The sequence below is a fragment of the Cordyceps militaris genome (genome assembly GCF_000225605.1).
Source record: "Cordyceps militaris CM01 unplaced genomic scaffold CCM_S00009, whole genome shotgun sequence".
NCBI lineage: Eukaryota > Fungi > Ascomycota > Sordariomycetes > Hypocreales > Cordycipitaceae > Cordyceps > Cordyceps militaris.
In genome coordinates this window covers 352767-375395 of record NW_006271977.1, presented here as the reverse complement: position 1 = coordinate 375395, position 22629 = coordinate 352767, and the positions used below count along the sequence as shown (strand labels likewise).

At 54.8% G+C, this 22629-nt stretch overlaps 7 protein-coding genes across 7 annotated transcripts; 3 read left to right on the top strand and 4 right to left on the bottom strand.

The window, feature by feature from the left end:
- Positions 1-428: 428 nt before the first annotated feature.
- Positions 429-1936, bottom strand: CCM_09436 (Protein kinase-like domain; the record flags this gene model as incomplete). Its single annotated transcript, XM_006674570.1, has 3 exons — positions 429-912; positions 1011-1736; positions 1797-1936. The coding sequence occupies 3 exons, from the start codon at positions 1934-1936 to the stop codon at positions 429-431; spliced, it is 1350 nt and encodes a 449-aa protein (XP_006674633.1).
- Positions 1937-5516: 3580 nt separating this feature from the next.
- Positions 5517-8125, top strand: CCM_09435 (uncharacterized protein; the record flags this gene model as incomplete). The annotated part of the gene is made up of 3 exons (XM_006674569.1): positions 5517-6410; positions 6475-6904; positions 6957-8125. The coding sequence occupies 3 exons, from the start codon at positions 5517-5519 to the stop codon at positions 8123-8125; spliced, it is 2493 nt and encodes an 830-aa protein (XP_006674632.1).
- Positions 8126-8360: 235 nt separating this feature from the next.
- Positions 8361-10618, bottom strand: CCM_09434 (thiamine biosynthesis protein (Thi-4), putative; the record flags this gene model as incomplete). The annotated part of the gene is made up of 11 exons (XM_006674568.1): positions 8361-8399; positions 8455-8534; positions 8662-8883; positions 8936-9044; positions 9118-9183; positions 9250-9400; positions 9465-9624; positions 9704-10103; positions 10160-10242; positions 10308-10489; positions 10566-10618. 11 exons carry the CDS (start codon positions 10616-10618, stop codon positions 8361-8363), a joined length of 1545 nt encoding a protein of 514 aa, XP_006674631.1.
- A 526-nt stretch (positions 10619-11144) lies between these two features.
- CCM_09433 (cytosolic regulator Pianissimo, putative) lies at positions 11145-15404 on the bottom strand (the record flags this gene model as incomplete). The annotated part of the gene is made up of 1 exon (XM_006674567.1): positions 11145-15404. One exon carries the CDS (start codon positions 15402-15404, stop codon positions 11145-11147), a length of 4260 nt encoding a protein of 1419 aa, XP_006674630.1.
- Positions 15405-17659: 2255 nt separating this feature from the next.
- CCM_09432 (uricase) lies at positions 17660-18626 on the top strand (the record flags this gene model as incomplete). Its single annotated transcript, XM_006674566.1, has 2 exons — positions 17660-18443; positions 18502-18626. The coding sequence occupies 2 exons, from the start codon at positions 17660-17662 to the stop codon at positions 18624-18626; spliced, it is 909 nt and encodes a 302-aa protein (XP_006674629.1).
- A 573-nt stretch (positions 18627-19199) lies between these two features.
- On the bottom strand, positions 19200-19917 carry CCM_09431 (50S ribosomal protein L13; the record flags this gene model as incomplete). The annotated part of the gene is made up of 2 exons (XM_006674565.1): positions 19200-19802; positions 19897-19917. 2 exons carry the CDS (start codon positions 19915-19917, stop codon positions 19200-19202), a joined length of 624 nt encoding a protein of 207 aa, XP_006674628.1.
- Positions 19918-20610: 693 nt separating this feature from the next.
- CCM_09430 (superoxide dismutase copper chaperone Lys7, putative) lies at positions 20611-21746 on the top strand (the record flags this gene model as incomplete). Its single annotated transcript, XM_006674564.1, has 3 exons — positions 20611-20634; positions 20802-21104; positions 21198-21746. 3 exons carry the CDS (start codon positions 20611-20613, stop codon positions 21744-21746), a joined length of 876 nt encoding a protein of 291 aa, XP_006674627.1.
- Positions 21747-22629: the final 883 nt, after the last annotated feature.

The window sequence follows — 22629 nt, the reverse complement described above, 5'->3', positions numbered from 1 at the left end:
GTGCCTGTAATAAATGTAATAAATAATAAATGGATGTGCCTCGTCTCAAGGACCCTGTTGGCTCTCGAAGTGACCCGCTGTAATCAACTAAGACGCACTTGTTCGTTAATGACGCAGCGCGAGTGCGCGATAAGAGCGGAGGAAGGCAAAAAAAAAAAACAATCACATAGAGATTCAGAGTTTGATAAGGGTGAAGAAGGGGACGAGGAGGGCGCTGACAGGCTGATATGTGCGTGGTACGTACAGATATAAGCGAAGCCTATCCACATTGTTAAGAGGCTCTATTTTTACCTGCAAACGAGTCCCGACCTACCTACTGGTGCTACGTACATACATACACTTCTTACAGTATGACTATTAGATAAGAGCCTGTCGCATCCAAGCTTGTGAATGCCGCCACATCTGTATCCGCCCAGCTGACGGCCATATTACCCGTTCGCCGTGTCCGGGCGGCGCCTATTACTCGTCCTCTCCCTCAACCCGCCCTGCTCGCTCTCCCCTATCTCGTCAGACACATGAGCACCCTCAGAGATGCCAGAACATGTCGAGACCCTTGATCCGTGATTCTCCGGCCGTCCGAAAAGGTCTACTCGCAGTGTTTGGGGTCGCACGCCCCTTTTGTTGGCACCCACCACCATGTGCTGGCGCGCCTCATTGACAACAACAGAGCAGGCCCCGGGGGCTCCCGCGACCCTTTGCACATGCCGAGGCGAGGTGCTCCACGGGCGTCGAACAGCCAAGGGATCCGATGACCGACCGGCAGATTGCGGGGAGCCGGGTTTCTTGCATTTTTTGTTCTTTGGAACGTTGAGTATAGGGCTACTCGAAGCTACCCATTGGCTCGTGTTGTCCACATGCTTCCCTTGAACCGACTGGTCCGGCCTGCGTTTCCGGCCCTCGCCCTTGTAAAGACTGCAATTACAAAAACTCTAAATTGAAACAGACACTAAATTCGAAAGGTCATCTTCTCGGACATGCCTACTTACCATCTCATAGCCGCGTCTGCCTACATGAAAACACCAAGCTGCTTCTTGACCTCGACCGGGTCGGGGATTCCCCCCTCTCTCACCAGATCCTCCAGCTGCTTCTTATCCGACCAGGCTTCATAGCACTCCACGTACTCTTGGGGAAGAAAACGAGCAATTGCGGGCGCTAGATCCTCGGCCACCTCCCGGTACGCGTCGCTGTCCAAGGTCCCCGGCCACCTGTCCATGCCGACGGGGAAAAACCCGGCATACTCCCAATCAATGAGCGCTTTAAACTGCAGCGTCTTCTTATCCATCATGATGTTATGAGCTGCCAAATCGCCGTGCTGGAAGGTGTACTCTGGCGTCTGGAGAGGCAGAGTCTGGAAGGCTTTCTTGCCTCGCCACGGGGCTAGTACATCAGGGCTCAGCCATCGTGGCGGCATCACAAAGCCATCTATCCCTCTTTCTTTGGACTTTAAAGCAGAAAGTTGAGGTATAACGACATTGCTAATAAAAGCAAGAGCGTTGGAGTAGGCTTGGTCAGCGCAAGCCTGGCAAGAATCTGCCTCTGTGTGCAGCTGATCCTTTGGCTGCAAACAACCCTCGTGCCCGACCCTGTCTAGGATGATGCCGTCAATAATTTCGGTAATGAGGTATCTGCAGCCATTTGGATGAATTCCATGCTCAATCAGACGTGGAACAGGAATTGTTGTCTTGTTGGCAATGAGCTCTAGAGCCTTGGCTTCGTTTGTGATGCGCTCATGGTTCCTGTTTCTTCGTCGTTAGAGCTGCGGGCATCTCTTCAGGAAGGGTTCAAATCTGAATTACCATGATCGGAACCAGAAAAATGGAGTACCATCCGGTCGTGTACTGGCAAAACCAAGCTTGGACGATTTCTTGAATGTCGTGGCCGTAAATTCATAGGCAACGTCGTTTGTCTCCTGGCTTAACAATCCCTCAGTAGACATGCTGGCGGTGTATAAACCAACTCACAAACAGATATGTGAGCTTGGGTGGGAGGCTTTCTTATAGAGTACGGTCATGTAAAGTCGAGTTGCTTGGCGAGCCGAGTGAACAAAGACGGTGAATGACAAAGGGTCAGACAAAGATGGGTGAATGACAAAGGGTCAGACAAAGATGGGTGAATGACAAAGGGTCAGCGACGGCTTTGGGCTTTGTTTGTTTGTCCAGCCTGAAAGAACTCGCCGCATCGGATAGTACGTAGTCTGGCCAACCTCGGATGCATTTATTGTTATGCATTCATTGTTGCATTTATTGTTTATTACTTAAGTGGAATGCTTCGCATGCAGCAAGTTTTGTGTTACCTCGGGCGGCGTGTCATGGTGAACTCCTGAAAGCTCATCATCCCGCGGAGTCTTGACACAATTACGAGTACATTTTCATCTTATTCAAGTGTAGATTACAACTTGTGCTGGGCTATTACTAGTAGTTGGTTTAAATCAAGATCTTTATTAGAACTGTTTAGAAAGCGCCGAGAAGACGACCATGCTTGACTAAACTGCTTCTGAGCACACTTCTGACCACACTTCTGACCACACTTCTGAGAAAAGGTCGATTGCTTGGTGCTGCCTTCAACCTCACGACTCTACCAGGAGCCGTACCATCAAAACGCCATCACTTCTTCACCACCTTCACTACTTTCACCAGTGGCTGGTTGCATTGCAAGCACCATGTTATAGACTGGGTGACAGTGGCCCTGCACCTTGCACATTGCAGCGTCACGGCGGCGGAATTGACCAATTCGGAGGCTTATTCTGTCAGTTGAGAAGAAGACATCCAAGAAGAAGTTGACGGAAACTTACAAGTAGTCGAATGCATCGTGGTGTTGGGAGTTGGTATGCGAGGTCTGCTTGATCTGGTTTGGCAAGGTAATCTGTTGGATGAATTATTCAATGGAGATGAAGTCGATGGTATCATTTATATAGCCAAAATATCTTGGACCGTCCGTGACACAGAAATCCAGTCGTTCGAGAGTGACTGACGGCATGCCATGGTGTACAAGAGGCTGTGAGACCGACAGAGGCTCTGATCATGTTCATTTCTGAGCGCCTGGCCAGACATGAAGTAGAGAGTGCTGTCGGCACTCAAAGAAGTTGATTGAAACGTGAATGTACTTGACTTATGGATGCCTTGTGGCGTAGTTGTTGGCTTGCGCCTAGGAAGTCACAAAGACGTGGTAGGACAGCGGTGCGACAGATGGTGCTCGTGGAACCAATAGCTTCTCACCGACCTCTAAGCCGTGCGTGGAGCGAGTAAGAAACTGCAAGTAAACTTATGGGACTGCAACTTGGAGCACATTACTTTGACACAGCGTCGTCGCTTTGAGCGTTGCTCTCACGTTGTCGTCCAAGTACACCAGGTAGGTGTACGATGGTGAAAGTGCGTCTTCAGCGGGAATAGCAACTGTGACTTATGTCTTACAAACACATTGTTGCTGACAAGCGGCATCACCGATGGAGCGACGTATGACAGGCGATAATCACACCTGGATAAATATTGGAAACATGGTAGTGGACGAAAAGCAGTCGGCTTGAAGATGCATGGGATGCATATACGCGGCCGCGAGCCGAGCGGTATACTACGACCAGATGACTCGGCCATTGATGGCAACGAATTGGGATTCTACGAGCATAATTTCACATACTCTGCAGACGTTCTGTAGGAGAGCTATAGGTCTTTTGTAGCAGAGGCTCTGTGCCATGGCAATTGCATCAACCGCGCAACAACAAGGCAAGCCGCCAAGCAACAAAGCCGAGGCCAATGGAACGTTCTGCGGAACATTTCTCTGTGCCCGGCCCCATGGAACCTTTTGAACTATTCCAGTATAAACAACAAAAGATCCATAACCCGCCTCGTCATATAAGAGGCATGTCGTGGCGCGAAACCAACAAAGCCTCCCATCGGCAAGCCTCCCCCAAGACGCCAGAAGCGGGGATGCATAAACTGCCTTGTCACTATAGTGTCGCAAAAAAACATTTCCAAGCCGCGGAGGAGGGGGGCACGATTCATACAACGCCACAGAGGGGGGAAAGAAAAGAAAGAAGAGAAAAAAAGAATGTCACCAAACAGCCAAAAGTTTCCCATTCAATCGGGGGCGGGCGGACGGCTTCTCCGTCGACTTCTTCTGGTCCCCTCCCGCGGAAGTTCCGTCTTCATTCTTCCCACTGACACACCAAGTTTTGATACAAAACAAATAACGGACAGCGCGCCAGTGAATGGTGGCAAGAGCACGGTTTCCAAAGAGGAGGAGCCGAAAAGAACTGAAATAATAATTGCAAAAAAAAAGCCCCGAAAGAACCTTTTCTGCCTCGTACCCCTGCGCCAAAACTTCATCCCCCACGCTCTGACACTTGTTGCAACAGAGTTCCTGAAACCCGTCGATCACAGCTTCTGCGACGCCTCCCAGTGTCCACAGTTTGGGTGTTGGCTGCCGCAGCTCCCTTTCCCCAATCATGACTGTTATTTTTTTTTTTTGGGCTGCGAAAGACTTGGAGGCTTTGAATGGAAGCGTGTGTGTGTCCTTACGAATAGACAGACCCTGGTTTTCCAACCCCCAGTCCATATCGATCTGAATTAGGAAGACATTTTCTGGGCGTTTTTTTCTTCTTATTTCCCCCTTGCTTTCTTTTTTCTGCCCATCTAATCTATATTCTGTTGATTGCTATTTACTCGATGTATAGTTGCTGCTAGGAACTTGCGGATTCCCTCCCCCAACTGCCCCCCCTGTCGACTTATTTACCCCCCAAACCCTAGGCCATGACTTGCAGGCCAAAGAAACCTTGACCCGTTCAACGCTGGCTCACACACACGGTCCGTCTCAAGTCGTGGCCCGGCCGTTTGAACGTCGTCGAGCAAACGCTCCGTCCCGATTGCGTGAGGCATAACCTCGCCGCCTCCTGCCTGCTCCCCCCCCACCACCCTCCCACTTGCCAGACCAAGTAGTAGACATGTGCAGTGATTTCCTGCAACAAGTGAGGCCTCGCGGCAGGATAGATGGTACGGATGAGTTGGGGCTTCCGTAGCCCGGGCCCCCCTTGGAAGTATCATCCCCTTCCTGGTATGCAACCTCGCGTATGTTAGTTCCAATCGTCCGACTCACTGACAGATCCCCTTTCCTCGCCCTCGGCATCGGCGCTCCCCGTCGGCTCCTCTGTAAGCTTGAGATGCTCCAAAAGCCCCCGGATGACTAGACTGTTACAGATTTGAGGCAGCTCGTCTGGCTGTAGTAGCCAACATCGCCTATATCCCTCTTATCCGCTCCCGCAATCCCTTCTTCGTTGGCGTTTTACTTCTTCTTCCCTTTCCCCCCTCTTTCTCGAATCTCACTTGCTCTTTTGAGAATTCCCGGATTGGCGCCCAGCTTTTTTACTCTTACACCGTTTGATCACTTTCCAGGACCTTTGGAGCAACTGGCCGAGTGTTGAGCATCTGTGATGCATCGACCCGGCCCTCTTCCATTCTAACCGGCCTGCACAAAGGAGGGCTCCTCGTCTTTATAAAAATAAATAAAAAAAACCCCGCCTCACCATGTCTGCTTCCGATAGCAAGCAAGTCGCCCGCGAGCAGCCCGCTGCGCAAGCCCGCTCCTTTCCGGAATGGACCACCGAAGACGACAGTGATATTGACATTGCCTCCATCGCCGAGGAGCACCGCGCGCGCTTCCGCGCCGCCAGTGTCGCAGGGCGACAGAGATACAAGACGACGCCGCTTCGTGAGCTGCCCGCCATCCTCCGCCGCAGGGAAATCAGCAACGAGGCCCACGAGATCCGCGCCCTCCTGCAAGACCGGAAGCTCGGCCACGTCGCCAAGGGACTCGAGGCTGCACAATCCGACCTCGTTCACGGCGTGGGCAACGCGGTCGGCGCCGTCGCCCAGGGCTTCCGCGACTCGGGAAGCTCGGCCGTGGCGGCCTTTGCAGACGGCGGAGGGGTTGCCGGCGCCGTGGGCGCCGCGGCCGGAGCAATTCACAATGGGATCCAAAAGGGCGCCAGCGGCGCCGCCAATGCTGTTGCCGGCGTGGGCGACGCCTTGTTCAACGCCCTGACTGGCAGCAGCGAGAGCGAATCGTCGGGAAAGGAGTCTGGCAAAGAGTCGGGAAAGGAAAGCGCGACGGAATCAAAGACAAAGGAGACTCAAGCTCCGAAAACTCAAGAAGCTCCTACTTCCATTGAGACAAGCGAGCCCCCTCGAGTGACAGAGGCACCGACATTACCTCCTCCGCCTCCGCCTCCGCCACCACCACCACCGCCAGCCGAGACTAGTCCGCCACCCGCCGAGACTAGTCCGCCGCCGGAGTCGAGTAGCAAGGACCCGGAACCTCCAAGACCGACGGAAAACCCAATCGATAACATCCCGCCTCCAAAGGCAGAGCAGCCGTCGACAACGTCAGATGAGTCGTCTGATATAGAGTCCAAGACTTCGGTATGTAGAGCTCCTCCCGTCAGTCCATGATAACAAGCCCCAGACACAGCTAACAAAACCATAGACTGAGCGGTCCTCAAAGACATCGACAGAGGACTCGACTACAACTGCAGATGACAACCAAAAGATATCCCTCAGTACCATTGTTCCGGGTGCAACCGTGACAAGCGAAAGTGGCACCCGTCTGTTACTGACCCCCATTTTGTCAAGCGCGCTGCCTGCCGTCACCTCCAGTACCAAAAAGAGCACGGCCACAAGTGACAATGACTCCACGACGCCGTTTGCCGTGGCCCCTGGCCCTACCACATTGAGTACAAGCATTTCCACGTCGTCGAACCTTGTGCCCGGACAGTCGGGGAGGCCATCGATCGGAATCAGGCCCCAGAGGCCAGACGGCGATAGAAATGGGAGTGGTGGTGGCGGCGGCGGCGGCGGTTCACGCGGCGGACTGAGCTCTGGCGGCCAAGATGCTTTAATCTCCATTGGCGTGTTAGGTATGTACAGGTTACGGATTAGGGACGGACGGCCAGTTCCTTTCGCTAACAGTCCTCACAGTCGCGGTCTGCGCTTTCTTTGGCATTGGGTATTACTTTTGGCGAAAGGGCAAGCAGAGGATCGACTCGGCTCATGGCGGTTCCTTCAACGCCATGATGAAACCGCAACTTGACAGAGCGAAACGTGGGTTTGCCAACGTGGCTAGCAGGATTCCCTACGTCCGCGACAAGTTGTTCAAGAAGAATAGCTGGGAGAATCTCGACGGCTCTACGAGAGGCCGGTTCACAGAAAAACGGCTGAGCTCATCCACTATGGCTTCGGTAGCCGGCCGAGTGCCGCCTGGAAACTCGAGGCTCGAACCCATCACAGTGCAGACCACCTTTACGCGACGAAGCTCGATTGCGTCGCAGTACAAGAACGCCGCTGCCGTGGGCGGTACGGTGTCCTCTGTCGGCGTCTCGACCATGGGCGTTTCCACGCTCGGCATCTCCCAAGCAGGCGACATGGCTGCCCTGGCGCCGCCCGCCCCGACCGCGGGTCCTCCGGGCCTGTCGCCATTCGCAGACCCCAGCGACATGGAAGCCACACAGTCGGCGCAGCCGCTAGCGCAGCGCGCCTCGCTTGCCAGGCAGCTCGTGGGCACCAACCATGGCCCCAAGCCGTCGCTGTCCTCCATCACGCCCCAGTACAACCTGACGCTGCTGTCCGCCATGGCCAGCGGCGGCGGCGGCGGCGGCGGGCCGCGCATGAGCGACCTCTCCTCCCTGTCCTCGGGCTTTGGCGACGGCGACATTGTCGTGCCCAGACAGGCGCGCAAGTCCACCACCGGCGCCAGCAAGCTGCAAAACGTCACCAGCACCGCCGACCTCGAGCAGCGTGGCACCAGCCGCCACAGCACCGCCACCACCATGACCACGACGGAATCGGGGTCCGCGCGCCGCGACACCGTGTACACGGAGGCGTCCGAGGACTCGCCGCCGCGCTTCCGCACCGTCAGCGCATGGGTCCGCCAGCAGTCGGGCCGCGTCAAGCGCGAGAAGCAGCGCGAGCAGGACGCCGCGGATGAGTCGGGCAACCCGCCCCCGGTACCGGCTATCCCCCCTGAGCAGGAGTTTCGTCTCATGATGCCGGATGGTCAGGTGCCGCGACCTGTCGAGGACACCAACGCCAATCAGACCAAGGGCAGTCCTCCTGGCGGCGTGACTGGCGCGGCTAGCTGATGTCCGGGGTTTGAATGTGAAACCAAACTATTAAAAACATTGCCACGTCGAGAGGGGAAGGGACCTCGACAGAAGTGGTAATCTGTGCAAACACTCTCTGAAACCTTTGCCTTGTAATATTTATGTTAGCTAGCAGTCTTTACTTTTAGAGCTGGCCGGTCCGGGTTTTCCTCCGTCCATAGATATCTTCAGAGTACCCCCTTTCTTTGATAATTAAAAAAATCTATCGAAAATTTCATTTTGAGGGAAACATTTCCCAAAAGCCAGTCTCCATCTACCATCATGTCAGCACATTTATGGTGTAAGAAGAACAGTCAAGTGAAACCTACCCTGGTTCCGTGGATAAAAATCTCAATCAGCTCCTCGATTCTCGCGGGCGAACACTGACAAATCTTCTTCTCGATGAGTTCTGGCAAAAGTACCTGTTAGACTAGACATTGCCAAACAGACCCCTCGCGTGTAAACACCGCGACGCGCAGTCTACTCGACAGGGGGGGGGGGGGGGGCAAGATTTGGCCGGCGGAAGGAATACGTACCGGAGCCGAGACGCACAGCCTCGACATAATCTGCCGCACCATAGTTTTCTATCCACGGCCAGTAGGTGTTGGCCTGCTGCTCGCGGACCGTGTCCGGGTGCGCGGCGAGCATCTGCGCGACGGCGCCGTAGCCCAGCAGGCACGGCGCCAGGGCCATTTGCAGCGCGAGCCAGTCCTCCGACTGGCCAATATCGAGCACGTAGCGAGTGTATGCGGTGCACGCTTGAATAGATGTGTCAGATGAGTGAACGTGACAGTAGCCCGGGGTTATCACCTTGGAGCTCGGTGGTGGCTTGGATCTCTTGCTCGGAAATACCAAAGCTCTTGCAGTAGTTGATGTGAAGGTCCATTTCGCGGACGATGTGGCCGACGATTTCACCAGACTAGATAGGAAGGCGTTAGTGCGAGATGCTGTTTTTGCGGCGGGAATTTGGACGAGTTGGTGAAAAAACGCACTCGTTGGATATCGCTGATGGTCTTGGTCTTGTACGCGGCGAGGGCATTTGCACGCGCAAAGTGCACCTATTCAACCATTCGTATTAGCTAGCAATTAACGCCCCCCCCGAGAAACACCAACAGAGACTATACCAGGTACAAATAGTCTTGGATAATGTATCCTTTGAAAGACTCGAGAGGCAGCGTGCCGTTGCCGAGGGCCATGACAAATGGATGATGCAGAAACTCGGCCCAGACGGGCTGCACGTCGGGACGCGCAAAAAGATACTCGAGAAAGTAGCCACTGGGACAAGTTAGCGGAGAAGCCCCCCCCGTTGAAAGCTGATAGAGACAAACACGCAACGTACGGCGAAAAAGGCAGCGAGTACGACGAGTGAAAGTGGTTCAACGGGCCGTGGCCGCCGCCGAGCTGCGGGGCGGTCCGGATGCCGGCCGCAACATATCGACACGCCGCGCGCACCGCCGTCGGGACATCTTTTCCCTTGGCTAGATTCGCCGCAATAGCCGCTGATCCACCATAAAACCCGTTAGCAACAATTCCCATCCCCTTCACCTCCCCTCCGCGCGGGGGCCAACACCGACTTACACGCCAACGAGCATCCCGTGCCATGCGTGCTCGTGCTCTTCTGGAACGGGCTCTGCACGCGAACAACCGCGCCGTCCGGCCCAACCAGCACATCCACCACCACCCGCGCTCCCGGTTCGGCCTCCTCGGCGGCCGTCAAGTCGGCGGCGCGAAACGGCACGTGGCCGCCCTTGACGAGCACCCAGCGCGGGCCGAGCGCGCCGCGAATCGTCTGCGCGAGCGCCTCGAGATCGTCCACGGTGCGCACGGCCGGGGCGCTCTCGAGCCCGTGCTCGGCGAGGAGCAGACGCGCCTCGGGGATGTTGGGCGTCAGCAGCGTCGTCCGCCTGAGGAGACGTGCCGAGAGCTGCTTGATGGCCGCGTGCGGGAGTAGCTGCGCGCCTGACGTCGAGACCATGACCTGTGTAAGTTTCAGCGGTGGATCCTGATGGGAGAGGGTAAATGCGGTGAACGTACGGGATCGACGACGACGGTCGTGAGGTTGTGCTTGTCAATCAGGTCCGACAGGGCGTCAATCGTCTCCACGGACCCCAGCATGCCTGCATGTTCGCCGCGGCAGCATCAGCATCATCGTCTTCCCCTTCCCGGACAAGAACAAACTCACCCGTCTTGACCACGTCCACGCCGATATCCTCCACGACGGCGTCAATCTGTCTGGCGACAAACTCGGCCGGCACGACGTGCACGCCCGTGACGCCCTTTGTGTTTTGCACCGTGAGCGCCGTTGTCGCCGTCATGGCGTAGCACTGGTGCGCCGCGAGCACCTTCTGGTCCGCCTCGAGGCCGCTGTATTTCTCATGCGTGGATTAGCCTTTGGAAGCCCAAGTGACAAGCCTGGGCAAGAGGGTTGTTTTCAACGTACGCCCCGCCAGAAGGGTCGGAGCCGGCTACGACCAGCACCCTGCCCTGAACCATGCTGAAAACTGAATGGCGCAAGCGACCAATATCGAAACGACCGGTAGTTTTTGCAGATGAAGCACAGAAAAAAAGACGCAAGATTGACACTGTTGACCTGCCAAGACTGCTGACGAAGCTGGACTTGAGCCATGGGTATTTCACTCAACAAACGGATACAGCGGGGCCGTGCGGCTGGCTTCGGAGCGAGTTGTCACCACTAACACCATTGTCGCAACAATGTTCCACAAGACGAGATATCAAATAATGCATATATAAAGTCTGTTAAAATTTCAACTGGCCAGAGACGCACATAGGCTTAAAGATGGATAAGAATTTCCTCCAAAAAAGGTCGTCAAGTTGGTCTCAACTTTGCCTCCTGGATACCATGGTAGAGTGGCCTGTGAGCCGCTCCGGTCTGCTCGTCTCTGGATGTTGCACCCGACGCCATGCTGTGCCGACAGCTACCATAAACAAAAAGAAAAAAAGAAGTAAAAGAAGAAAACATAAGTATATATAGAAAGTCTCGGCGCCACGCACAAAGCGCCTATCGCCCCAAGTTAAGTGGCGGAGGCAGCATGCTGGTTCGTAGATACTCGGTCGGCTCGCTCACGCTGCGCTGTCTCTCCGTGCGGTTGTCATCGCTGCTGAGGCTGTTGCCACTAGAATTGCCCTGTCCCTCCTCATCCTTGTCATTCTTCTTTGGCTGCTCAAACTTGCGGCGGTGCTGCTCCTGTTTCTGCGCGCTCCGCGAAATGACCTGGTCCTCATCCGACTCCTCCTCGCTGCTCTCGTCCTCGTCCTCGTCCTCTGATTCCTCAAAGACAATCTGCCGCATCACATTCTTGTCAAACAAGTCAATCACCATTCTGCGCACGCCGAGCCGGTAGTGGTTCCATTCCATGAGACCCATGACGTATTTGAAAAAGTCGGTACTGCGAAACGCCGATGGCTTGCGCTGCTTAAGCTTTTGTAGCTCCGTCACGGCCCTCTTATAAAGGACCGTGTTGCCCAGATCTACAAGAAGTTCGACGATGCGCGCGTTGACTTCTTCGTCTGTTACGAGGGGCACCGCTTCAATATTCTCCTTTGATGGCGTCGAGACACGACTGGGTGGCGGTTCGCGAATCGTTCTTTGCGTGAGAGGTAGGCTGATGGAGGATGCCCCGGTGTGGTGCCATGGCTTTAGTGACAGGAGCTTGCCGAGGTCGGTCGGGATGCAGTATCCAAGAGAGTTGCCCATTGGTGTCGTATTGGCATCCCATCCATGTTCTGATAAAATCTCTAAGCCGTGCGTGGAGCGAGAGATGAGCCCGAGGACGAAAAATGCTGTTCCTCGGATGCTCATGACTTGATGAGACTCGGCGATGCGGACTATCTGCTCTACCACGTCGGAAGCCTCCAAAAATGGCGCCCCAAGCTCCATGCAACCGACATTGCCTACCGCCCACATACAGCCCTTGACCTTTGTCATGAGCTCGGGATCCTCTGCTTGCATCCCGTGATCGCGAATGGTGGACGCGAATTCGTCAAAATGCCCCTTGTCTCGCAAAAGTTTGCAGCCCTCTTTAGTTCTCGTCAATTCTCGATAGAAATGCGGCGGTACATGATTGTCATGGAAATCGGCTCCTGACTCAGCCTCGTCAAACATGGCCGACTGTTGTCCTTGCTCGTCGGCATCCATCAAAAAAGATTTCGCAAGAGAAGCCTCAATAACGTTGACGTAGCTGTCGTTCCTACCCAGGAACCAGTCATCCATTTCGTTGCTAATATAGTCAAGCCCATCCAGATAGTGATACCCAATCGACGTGGAGAGAAAACGTAGAAGCAGTGGTGCCCCAATCTCGCCGAGATGGTCCAGGGCTGGTCTGCATTCAACGACATATTCCAGGTACCTCTTTCTGTTACATGCTTTTTCTAGAATCTTGACTGCAGTCGCGCACACATCGATTTCGGGGTCGTATAACTGAGTCGACAGAAGCTGAATGGCCCATCGCGAGTCGCTGACATCCCCCAGTGCATTGGTAGCGGCTGGACGGCGGAGAGTGCACTTGCGTAGCACATCGGTTGCGTAGATTCGAATGTCCTTGGTTCCCGCGGTGAGAGCCTTGGCGAGTAGTACACGATGATGACCCTGGAGGGTGTAATCGAAATTGGTAAGCAGAAGCTTGATCAAATCAGGTCGCTGCTTCAGGTCGACAATGTGGTACATCATGTTGAACATCTTCCATCGTTCCAGAAGCATCACGCCTTTCGGATCGCCAGTCAGGACACCAAGCATAGCAAAGTACCCATTGCAGAGGGTATCAGTAAGGCGATCTTTGGCAAACAGTGGAAACTGCGCTGTAAGACCGCTGGTGGGATCGCATTGTGCGAGGCACTCTGCGATTTGGCGAACTAGTTTGCTGTCGGCCAGCATACTGACGCCTTCGTTGGACTGCAACAGCGAGTGCATCAGGGCACAGCCAGTCTGCACATATTTCTGTGTGTTGCGCGTATTCTTGATTTCGGCAAACTTGTATTTAAATGGTCGATAGAAGCTCATAATTCGCTTCATCCATTTAGACGCCCTTACAGCCTCATCCAGCCTTTTGCCACTTTGTAGTGGACCGCTGACGATTTTCATAATGACATCCCAGTTCCATTTTGTATAGTTGGAGCTGTTGAGCACGCCCGAGTCAACCAGCAACTGGCGGAATGTGGTATCATCCAAGAGAAGGCTAGCATTTGCTCGGTGTTGGCCCTCCAAGGCGGCGAAATCGATCATGCTATCACTGGAGGGAAGGATGCCAGCCATCGTTTCCGATGGCGCGCTTCTGTACAATGTCTTGCTGACGCTGCTGATCTGATAGACAATGCTGGAGGCGACGAAATGTTGATCCGTGGCGAAATCGGTAGCGGCTTTGAAAAGCTCGGGGAGAAGTTGGAGCTCTGCGCTCCAAGACGGTGGCAATAACCGGCTGGCGAGTTTCAGAACCTCGGAAAGCAATAGCGATATTTTGCGCTTCAGCATAGGGTCTTCTTCTGTTTGCGCAATCTGCAACAAGCTATGCAATAGTCCAGCCTTGATGAGGACAGCCAGAATAAGCGCGGTATAATGATGGACAAAGTTTTGCTCGCTGCCGTCTTCCTCCATATACGGCGACGACTTTTCCTTGGCGTCGCCTGATTTCAGGTTGGCAACGCGGCCATACGTTGTCAAGCGACGACCGGCTAGGAACGAGGTCGCCCAAGCAGGGGGCTTGATTCGCAGGATTGAGAATAAAAGGTCGAGCACATTTTCTCGCACATGTTCGCTGGGAAGAAGCATACTATAGATGAGAGATCGAATCGGGCGATAATCGTACATGCAGAGTGTCATGATGCCAGACCATGATCTCATTGCAACGGAAACTGCACGACAGCTTTGCTTCAAAATGATTTCGTTTGTACCCAACAGATCTGTGAATGCTGTGAAGAGGGCATCCAAGCCGCACTCGGGCTCAAGATATTTGCGCTTTTGAGGAGTATCGAGGAGAAACAGGAAGACGGCCGTCAAGCTCTCAGATGCCTTGTAAGACCCTTCAGAGAGGGCATCCGATAAGGGGCCAAGGCCGCCCGAGGCTACCAGTAGAGGAGGGTCTTTGACAAGAATCTCAGCCAACGTTTCGATGCAAATGGGGCGCAATCGATCAATGTTCTGATCGTGGGCGGGAACAGTGGCACGTCGATCCTCGCCCTGTTCAGCGACAGCAACAATAGTTCTGACAACGGCTCTTGATATCTCCTTGACGCCGTCTTTGACGTCAAGAAAGGCCCTGACAAATTTGAGAGCTTGCTCGCGTTCGACGTCAGCCTTCCTGTAGTTGTTGAGCGAGCGAACGACGAGAAAATCGGTATTGAGGTTTCGAATCTTCCTCAGCGAAGCCACGTCGGAGATGGCGTATCGGGTGACACGGTAGCCAGCCGCGACTACTTCTCGACTTTCGCTGAGAAGCATCATTTGCATGCGCATGCCAAAGATGGACCACACCAAGTCATACTTGATAGCGGGGTGTCTCTTGAACAGGCCGACAAGTTGGTTGGCGCGGCTGACGTAGTACTCGGGCATCATGCCCTCCACCTCGAGAGCGTGCAGTAGTTCGGCCAGGGCAAAAGAGGGACTCTCAGTTGTCTCGTCAATATCGGATTCGGCCGCATTGGACTTTGTCGGACTTTGATTCGATCGGGGGCCGTTGGACAGGGTGCTCTCCTGGGTCCACGTTCGCGTCGGGGTGGCGGGTCGTATGCGCTGTTGCTGAGTATCTGTGATTTTGCTACGCAGTTCGCGGATGCGGATGTTACTGGCGCTCAGTTCCGCCTCGACGCGCTGGCGCTGATCCTTGGTCTGCTTTGCCTTTTTGACGTTTAGGGCCTCGAGCATGTTCTCGCTGCCCTCTTTGATCTTCATCTCGCGGGTGAGCCTGTCCTTGAGCTGCAGCAGTTGCTGCTCCGAGACGTAGTCGGGCGTCTCTTCCAGGACCTTGTCCATGACGCCGCCGTTGTACACGGAGCCGACGTCGAGCCTGCTGCCCGCGCGGCTGGACATGATCTGGCTCCGGAGCTCGGAGCTGAAGCTACCAGGACCGGCGGCCGGATTGAGACTGCTTCCGCGGGGGCCAAACGACATGACAGACGAGGACAGGTTCCGCGTCGAAGCGCCGTTGACGCCGCCATTGGGCGGCTGGAGGCCGTCGCGGTCGAAGCTGGTGCGGCCAGTCTGCGTCTGCGGCTGAGGCGTCGGCCCGGCACCGCCCTTGGGGCCTATATCGGAGGAATTGGCGAGCATGGCGACGACGTCTTGACCACCGGTTGGGACGGGGCCTTCTGGCGGGCGTACTGCATCCGTGGGTAGCGATGCCGTGGGCGCCTTTTTTCAAGACTGAGGGACGCGGGAGCGGGAATCGGCCGGTTGTTGCGCGGTGTGCCACATTCGACGTTGGGTTGGTATGGCGGTGAATTTGGAGAGACAACAGATTGATGCAATATTTTAGCACGCGAGAGCCGCTGGAATGGATGCCGAGGCGATGGGGGACGAAGACCAGGCTTGAGGCAGAGATGGTTTGTTGGTAGATGACGAGACGCAAGCAAGACGACCTAAGCGTGGCTATGCGGGGCGCAAGGCAGCCAAAAGACAGCAAGGCTCGCGAAACGGCCAGTGAGCCTTACCAACTACACATGAATGACCTTGGGTCGCGAGAGTTGAGAAAAAATTGCACAAGGAAAAGAGAGAACCAATTCCAACTATTGAACAAGTGGCTGATTATTTTTGCGCCCAAAATTCTGCTTTGTTCCCCATGAGGTGCATCTCTGCATGGTTGGCGAACCCAGGCTGGGCTGTCGTATGTACAATGGGCGATAGAAACGGCACCGATCAGTAGATTTATTAGGGTGTCATAGGGGCTCTATGATATTCTCCCATGCCTAGGTAGGCAGTAAGAGTCTGTCGATCGGGAACCTAGGGTTGCAATCTAGATGAAATCGAGGGGCTCCTCCTAGTTAAGCGATCAATAATGCAACAGAAGCCCTGCGAGCCTTTGAGCCCCAACTTGAGCGTCAACAAGGTAAATAGTGTACCAACCACATATGCCTCGCGCTGTATGAGCTTGTTGGAGGAGATTTTACCGCTGTCCTTTAGGATGGCTGTGCTCTCGTCGCTGACCTAGTTTCGCCCTGATTTCATTAGCCAAGATGAACAAAGTAGGCCCACGAGGACAGGAGGCTCAGCTCATGGAGATGGGCTACGAGCCAGCTAACTACCTAACAAGGTAGGTACATACCTACCTAGGTTAAGAGGTTATCAGCTTGTGTGTGCCCCTCTAGTTCGGCTGATGTGTACAAGATTGACTTTCTTGAACAATGCCAAACCTGAAAAATGGCTGGCTCGCACGGTCGGAGCCACTTATGCATGCTGGTGGCTGTTATCATGCTCTGACTAACTAACTACCTGACTGTAGTTATGTAAGTCGAGATTGTCATAGCCTTGGGCCTCGATTTGGCCGCACAATCCCAACACACTGGAGTGAGCCCTTGTGTCCAATTCATGCACTCTACATCTCTCGCTCGGCACCGCGCGCAATGCCTCCGGCCGGGGCCATAGTATCACGACATCTGAATGCATCAGGCCATGGAGGGGGGTCCTTTGGAGAGCGACGGCCATTAAACCTCTCTCATGACAGCGGTCCGCCAAGGTATTCGGATCCTCACGTCTTTCAAGAAAAAACCCCCTATTGGAGGAAACAAGCAAACAGGTGGACGCGCAGCAAAGAAACATGACGTGACAGGAGGAAACTGCCAACCTACCACAAAGCCCTCCATCTCCATCTCTGGGGACGCCTGTGGAGGCGGGCGGCCCTCCGCGTCCCTGGGCTTCGGCGGGCTCCGAACCCTCCCCCCCCCCTTCCTCCCACCCACCAGCCTAGCAGACGACCGACCTGCAATGCGCCCCATCTAACGGCCTCCGGGGAGGGTTTTAGAGAATTTGGGTCTCTTATGGGCCTCGCAGTAATAGTGGACGAGGCCGGCACTGCGCGGGCGATCTGGGAGAGGGACTTGGCCGAACGAACCAACCCGTCCCCGGGGACATGTCCGGACTTGGTTCAAGGACGGCACCGCTGGTTCAGTGCATAAATAGTTTCGCTGAGCCTATTTTGTTTTTTCTTGGCTTTCCCTCGTTTCTCTGTGCACAACAAGTTTCGAGACATTTTTAAAGCAGGTTCCTTACCTGGTGGCATCTCGTACAAGCACGCCACACGCGTTGTCGCACAGCAGATCTGTCGGGTGCCTTATCGCAAACTACGGCGACATCCGACGACAAGCAAGTTGAAAGGCCATCAATCCGGGTCTCATAACTTCCTCTTTTCATCTGCTAAAAACACAACCACAGCTCCTCTTTAAACGAGCGTCTTTCCATCCCTTCTTTTTGATCTACCCCTACCACCTCTCGCCATAATCGCAAGCACCATCCTTTGCGTCATTCCATCCCAACCCTCTGACCCCCTACTACTACTACTACCACTACCAACACCACCACAGAAGCCCGCGATGCCCACCATCTCGGCCGCCCGCTACGGCAAGGACAATGTCCGGCTGTTCAAGACGCACCGGGACCCCAAGACGGGCGTGCACACGATCAACGAGACGGTCGTGCGCGTGCTCCTCGAGGGCGACATTGAGCCGTCGTACACGCACGCCGACAACTCCGTCGTCATCGCCACCGACTCGATGAAGAACACCATCTTCATCATGGCCAAGCAGCACCCGGTGACGCCGCCCGAGCTCTTCGCCGCCACGCTCGGCGCCCACTTCCTCGCCACGTACGGCCACATCCACGTCGCCAACGTGCGCGTCGTCACCACGCGCTGGACGCGCATGCACGTCGACGGCCGGCCGCACCCGCACAGCTTCGTCAAGGAGGGCGAGGAGAAGCGCAACGTCGACGCCCGCGTGTCCCGCCGCGACGGCATCGCCATCAACAGCGGCATCTCCGACGTCACCGTCCTCAAGAGCACCGGCTCCGCCTTTCACGGCTTCGTCCGCGACGAGTTCACCACCCTGCCCGAGACCTGGGACCGCATCATGTCCACCGACGTCGACGCCAGCTGGGACTGGGACGTCTTTGCCGACCTGGCCGCCGTCCAGGCCGCCGTCCCCAAGTTTGACCCCGCCCACGAGGCCGCCCGCAACATCACCTTTAAGCGCTTCGCCGAGGACAACAGCGCCAGCGTCCAGGCTACCATGTACAAGATGTCGGAAGACATCCTCAAGGCCGTGCCTGAAGTGAGCAAGGTCTACTACTCGCTTCCCAACAAGCACTACTTTGATCTTGGTAGGTTGAACCCTAAGCAGAATGTTGATGAGAAGAGACAAACTGACATGCAAGCTAGATTTGAGCTGGCACAAGGGCATCAAGAACTTGGGCAAGGATGCCCAAGTCTACGTTCCCCAGACCAACCCCAACGGTCTCATCAAGCTCGAAGTCTCCCGCGATGGACCGTCCTCCAAATTGTAAAGTAGAGAATGCACATAATTTGCTGATAACATGTTTTTTTCTTGTCGCAACTAGCATTTGTGCTTTCCACACAGCGTCCGAAATTGAATATTACATACACTACATAGAAATCCATTGCTTCCAACAGCTGAGGTATACTGCATGTCACGTTATTATTCTGGCCTTCATAATCATGTGTTCAAGAATTGAACATATCAATATGCCATGTGCAGCGCCTGGGTATTGGTGCAGCTGATCGTGACTGGGGAAGCCGGCAGGTTACCATATCATTGAGCCACTTCAAGTCGTCTGTAGAGGGAGTTCCTCGTCACCGTCATGAGTCCGCGTGCAATAACGTTTCCCGAGGAAAGAGGTTGATGGGCAAGCTACTACCTGTACCAATCAAATACTGGGCTCCTCGTCACAGTCATGAGTCCGCGTGCTGAAGCCTTACATTCGGATCGATCTTTGTTCAACCAGAACACGGTTCAGCATCATGTGAAGCAAACGCATGCTTTGTGCAGTGTTGAGGCATTTACAACGCTCTTCAATATTATACAAATGGTACATGATATGTCACAGTTCCCAACCCCCCTATAACCTCTCCTTGTCCGCCGCGCGTATGCTTTCCACCACGGCCTCCCATCCCCGGTCCCCGACCGGCACGCCACCAAAGCGCACAATATTGTCCGCGTACGGGTGCGCGCCGCCCTCAAACGCCTTGAGGCGCGCAAGACGCCTGTCGCGGAGCCTGTTCTTGGGGAGCATGCCGCTCACCGCCTTGCGCAGGACCTCGGCGCCGCCGTGCTTCTCCATGAGCACATCCATGGTGACGGCGCGCAGGCTGCCGGGCCGCGTGTTGTGCCGGTAGTACGTCTTGCGCCACTTCTTGTGCCCCGTCGTGTGCAGCGCCGCGCAGTCCGTCACCACCACGTAGTCGCCGCAGTCGGTCGACGGGTCAAACGTCGGCTTGTGCTTGCCCATGAGCAGCACGGCGATGCGCGACGCCAGACGCCCGAGGGAGGGCGGCGTCACGTCGGTGTCGGCGGTTGTGGCGCTCAACGGGGTTGGTCTTGTTGTGTTGGTCGTGGCCGCGGCGGCGGCGGCAGCGGCCACGGCCGCCTTTTTCGTCGTGAGACCGGCGTGAGGGGCTTTGGCTGATACTTGGTGCCATACTCGCGAGTAGGCTAGGCGGGTCTACTCGCGTTGACCACGTTAGCTGTGTGTGATATCCTTTGCATTGATTGCCCGTCGATCGAGGTGAGTCGATGGCAACCAGGGGACAACTTACTGTGCCAATTACTTGTGACATATTGCTGGACTCGGCCTCAGTATGAGGTCAATTCGGGCAACAATGGTTATATGCGCCACAAATACAAGCGCCAATGCAGAATTGAGAGCCTCCTGTCCGTCTCGATGCCTCCGAATCGTTTGGTCGTTGACGCTCACGAGCTTCAAAAAGTTTAGGCACGGTGTCGCTCGTCGGCGTGCGAAAAACCTGGCTGACTAAGCCGACTAAACGGGGAAGGTCACCTGACGCGTGCAAAGAAGATGACCCAGCTTTAGGGTAGTTTAGCAGCTCGAGGCCCGTCTTTTAGTGGTTTACAGACGAAAGCCCGCTAACTGGCACGCCAAAGGACGCTATAAACGTGGTTAAAACATGGTGCTCGGCTTCCGAGTGAAGAGTTCATTCAGTGTTCACGCAATTATTTGCTGGGGTAATTTCAAGCTTCGGATTTCAAAGCAGAGGTCCCCGCCATGCCGCTCTGAACAAACTCACAAGCACAGGGAGATAGCAAAGGGCTATGCTCAAGTCTGCAACCTTCAAGACACTGGCTACATCCTCCGCATGTTTCCTCGCTGGTTATTCAATCCATCGCTATAAGAGACCTCATATCACAACACACTCACACTCTGGTGAGACGGCTGCTAGTAAGTGTCGCCCCCGCGATAGCTCCCACATACAAACCGGAACTGACGGCCATGTACAGCACCACCGAGCAAAATGACTGTCAATCACACCTTTCAGGTAAGCATCTGCGTCACTTTCAAAATCTCTTTTCTTTCCTTTCCCTTCCTTTCCTTGTTTCTTTCCTTTTTTTTGTCGTCCCTTGCATTCTTTCGTTTCTCATCTTGCACAGCCTCGGTTACAACTTCATCGCATGAAACAATACTCACGCACGCCAAAACTCACAGACCCTCTTCGCCGTGCCGCTCTCCTGCGACGGCTGTATCAAGTCAGTTTCGGACGCGCTCTACAGCCTGGGAGGCATCACCAAAGTCGAGGGCAACCTTCAGGACCAGTTAATCGCCGTCGAGGGTTCTGGTACGTTTCACCACCGCGCCGCGCCGTCATCCGGCGCTCAGCACATATCAGTACACACACGTTCTCTAGCTGACGCCTTCTCCACCGAATTACAGCGGCTCCGTCCAAAATTGTTGAAGCGATTCAAGATACCGGAAGAGATGCCATCCTGCGAGGATCAGGATCCTCAAACAGTATGTTGCCGTCTGCAGCTCTCCCTCCCCACCACCACGCAGCAGGCCCGTATTCGCGTCTGTGACAAGACAGTCGCAGAATAATGAAATCAGTATGCTAACAAATCACTTTTTACAGGCGCGGCTGTGAGCATCTTGGAGAGCTTTGCCGAATCGCTCACGCAGCAGCAGGGCAACGAGGATCCCAGTCGCGAGGTTCGTGGCCTCGCGCGCATGGTCGAGGTCGGCGCGGGCAGAACGCTGGTTGACCTGACGGTCCGCGGCGTCTCGCCAGGCACGTACCGCGCTACAATTCGCCAGTACGGCGATCTCAAGGACGGCGCCGAGTCGACGGGCCCCGTGTGGACGCAGCAGCAGGACGAGAGCCAGCCGAGGGGTCTCCTTGGCACCGTCGAGGTCGGCACAGACGGGCGTGGCTCTGTCTTTGTCGACCGCGCATTCCACATTTGGGAGGTTATTGGCCATGCCATGGTCCTGACCAAGCAGGCCGAGAGTGCGCAACTTAAAAACGACGCTGACACCGTCGTCGGCGTCATTGCTCGGAGTTCTGGCATGTGGGACAATGACAAGACGGTGTGCTCGTGCACGGGAAAGACGCTGTGGGAGGAACGCAAGGACGAGGTGGCCAAGGGCATGCTGTAAGGATTTGCCCGGTATGTTCGCATGGTACACTTGTACACGCAGGGTTGCATTAGCAGGGCGTTGGGGAAGCTGTGACAGAATGGGTGGCGTTGAAGGGAAATGAAAGAGACATGATGAAACATGTTCAGACGATCGGACTGAGCTTGGGGGCGATTCTTATCTGACGGGCATTATAGAATGAGCCGAGATGAGCCCTAGATTGAAACCATTCGTCTGACCTTGTTCTGTGCAAGCCAAGCTGTAACATTTTCGAAGTGAATGTCCACATAAGCAAGTTCCAACAAGGTTTCATGCCGTGAACCGCCACCACCGACACTCATCGTTTATCAAAAACAGACTACCAACCAGCGACGGACTTCTTTCTTCTTTCGGCTGCGAGGCACTCGGCATATGACTAGTTGCGCTCTCTACCACGTCCATGCCAGCCCTGAGCTTGTTTTCTACCGTCAACAACTCGACATCTGATCCTTCCAAGGGAAGTTCTGGCTTGCAGGGCTTGACGCTGCGCCCGCACTCGGAAAATGAAGAGCTTGAGCTGAGTGCGTGCCCTCGGCTTGCACGTGGCAGATCGCGCCATTGTACGCCGAAGCTCAAGCCGGCTGGAATAATATAATGACTACTGCAACACCATCTGTTGAATGTACAACCGAAGCAATGTTATGTAGAGAGAGTCTGCTAGACTATGGCAAAGTGACCAACAAGAGCGGACATGATAATGTGGCAACAAAGTCCGCTAGCACTTTGCATGATCATGAATGTAGATCAACTGGACCGTCACGGTGAATCAGGCAAGCGTCATTTTGAACCAGACAAAGACATGGATCCCCGAACTCTTTTGGCTCGTCAAAGCCGCAAAATCGTGCAAGCTACACCAGCTTGGACA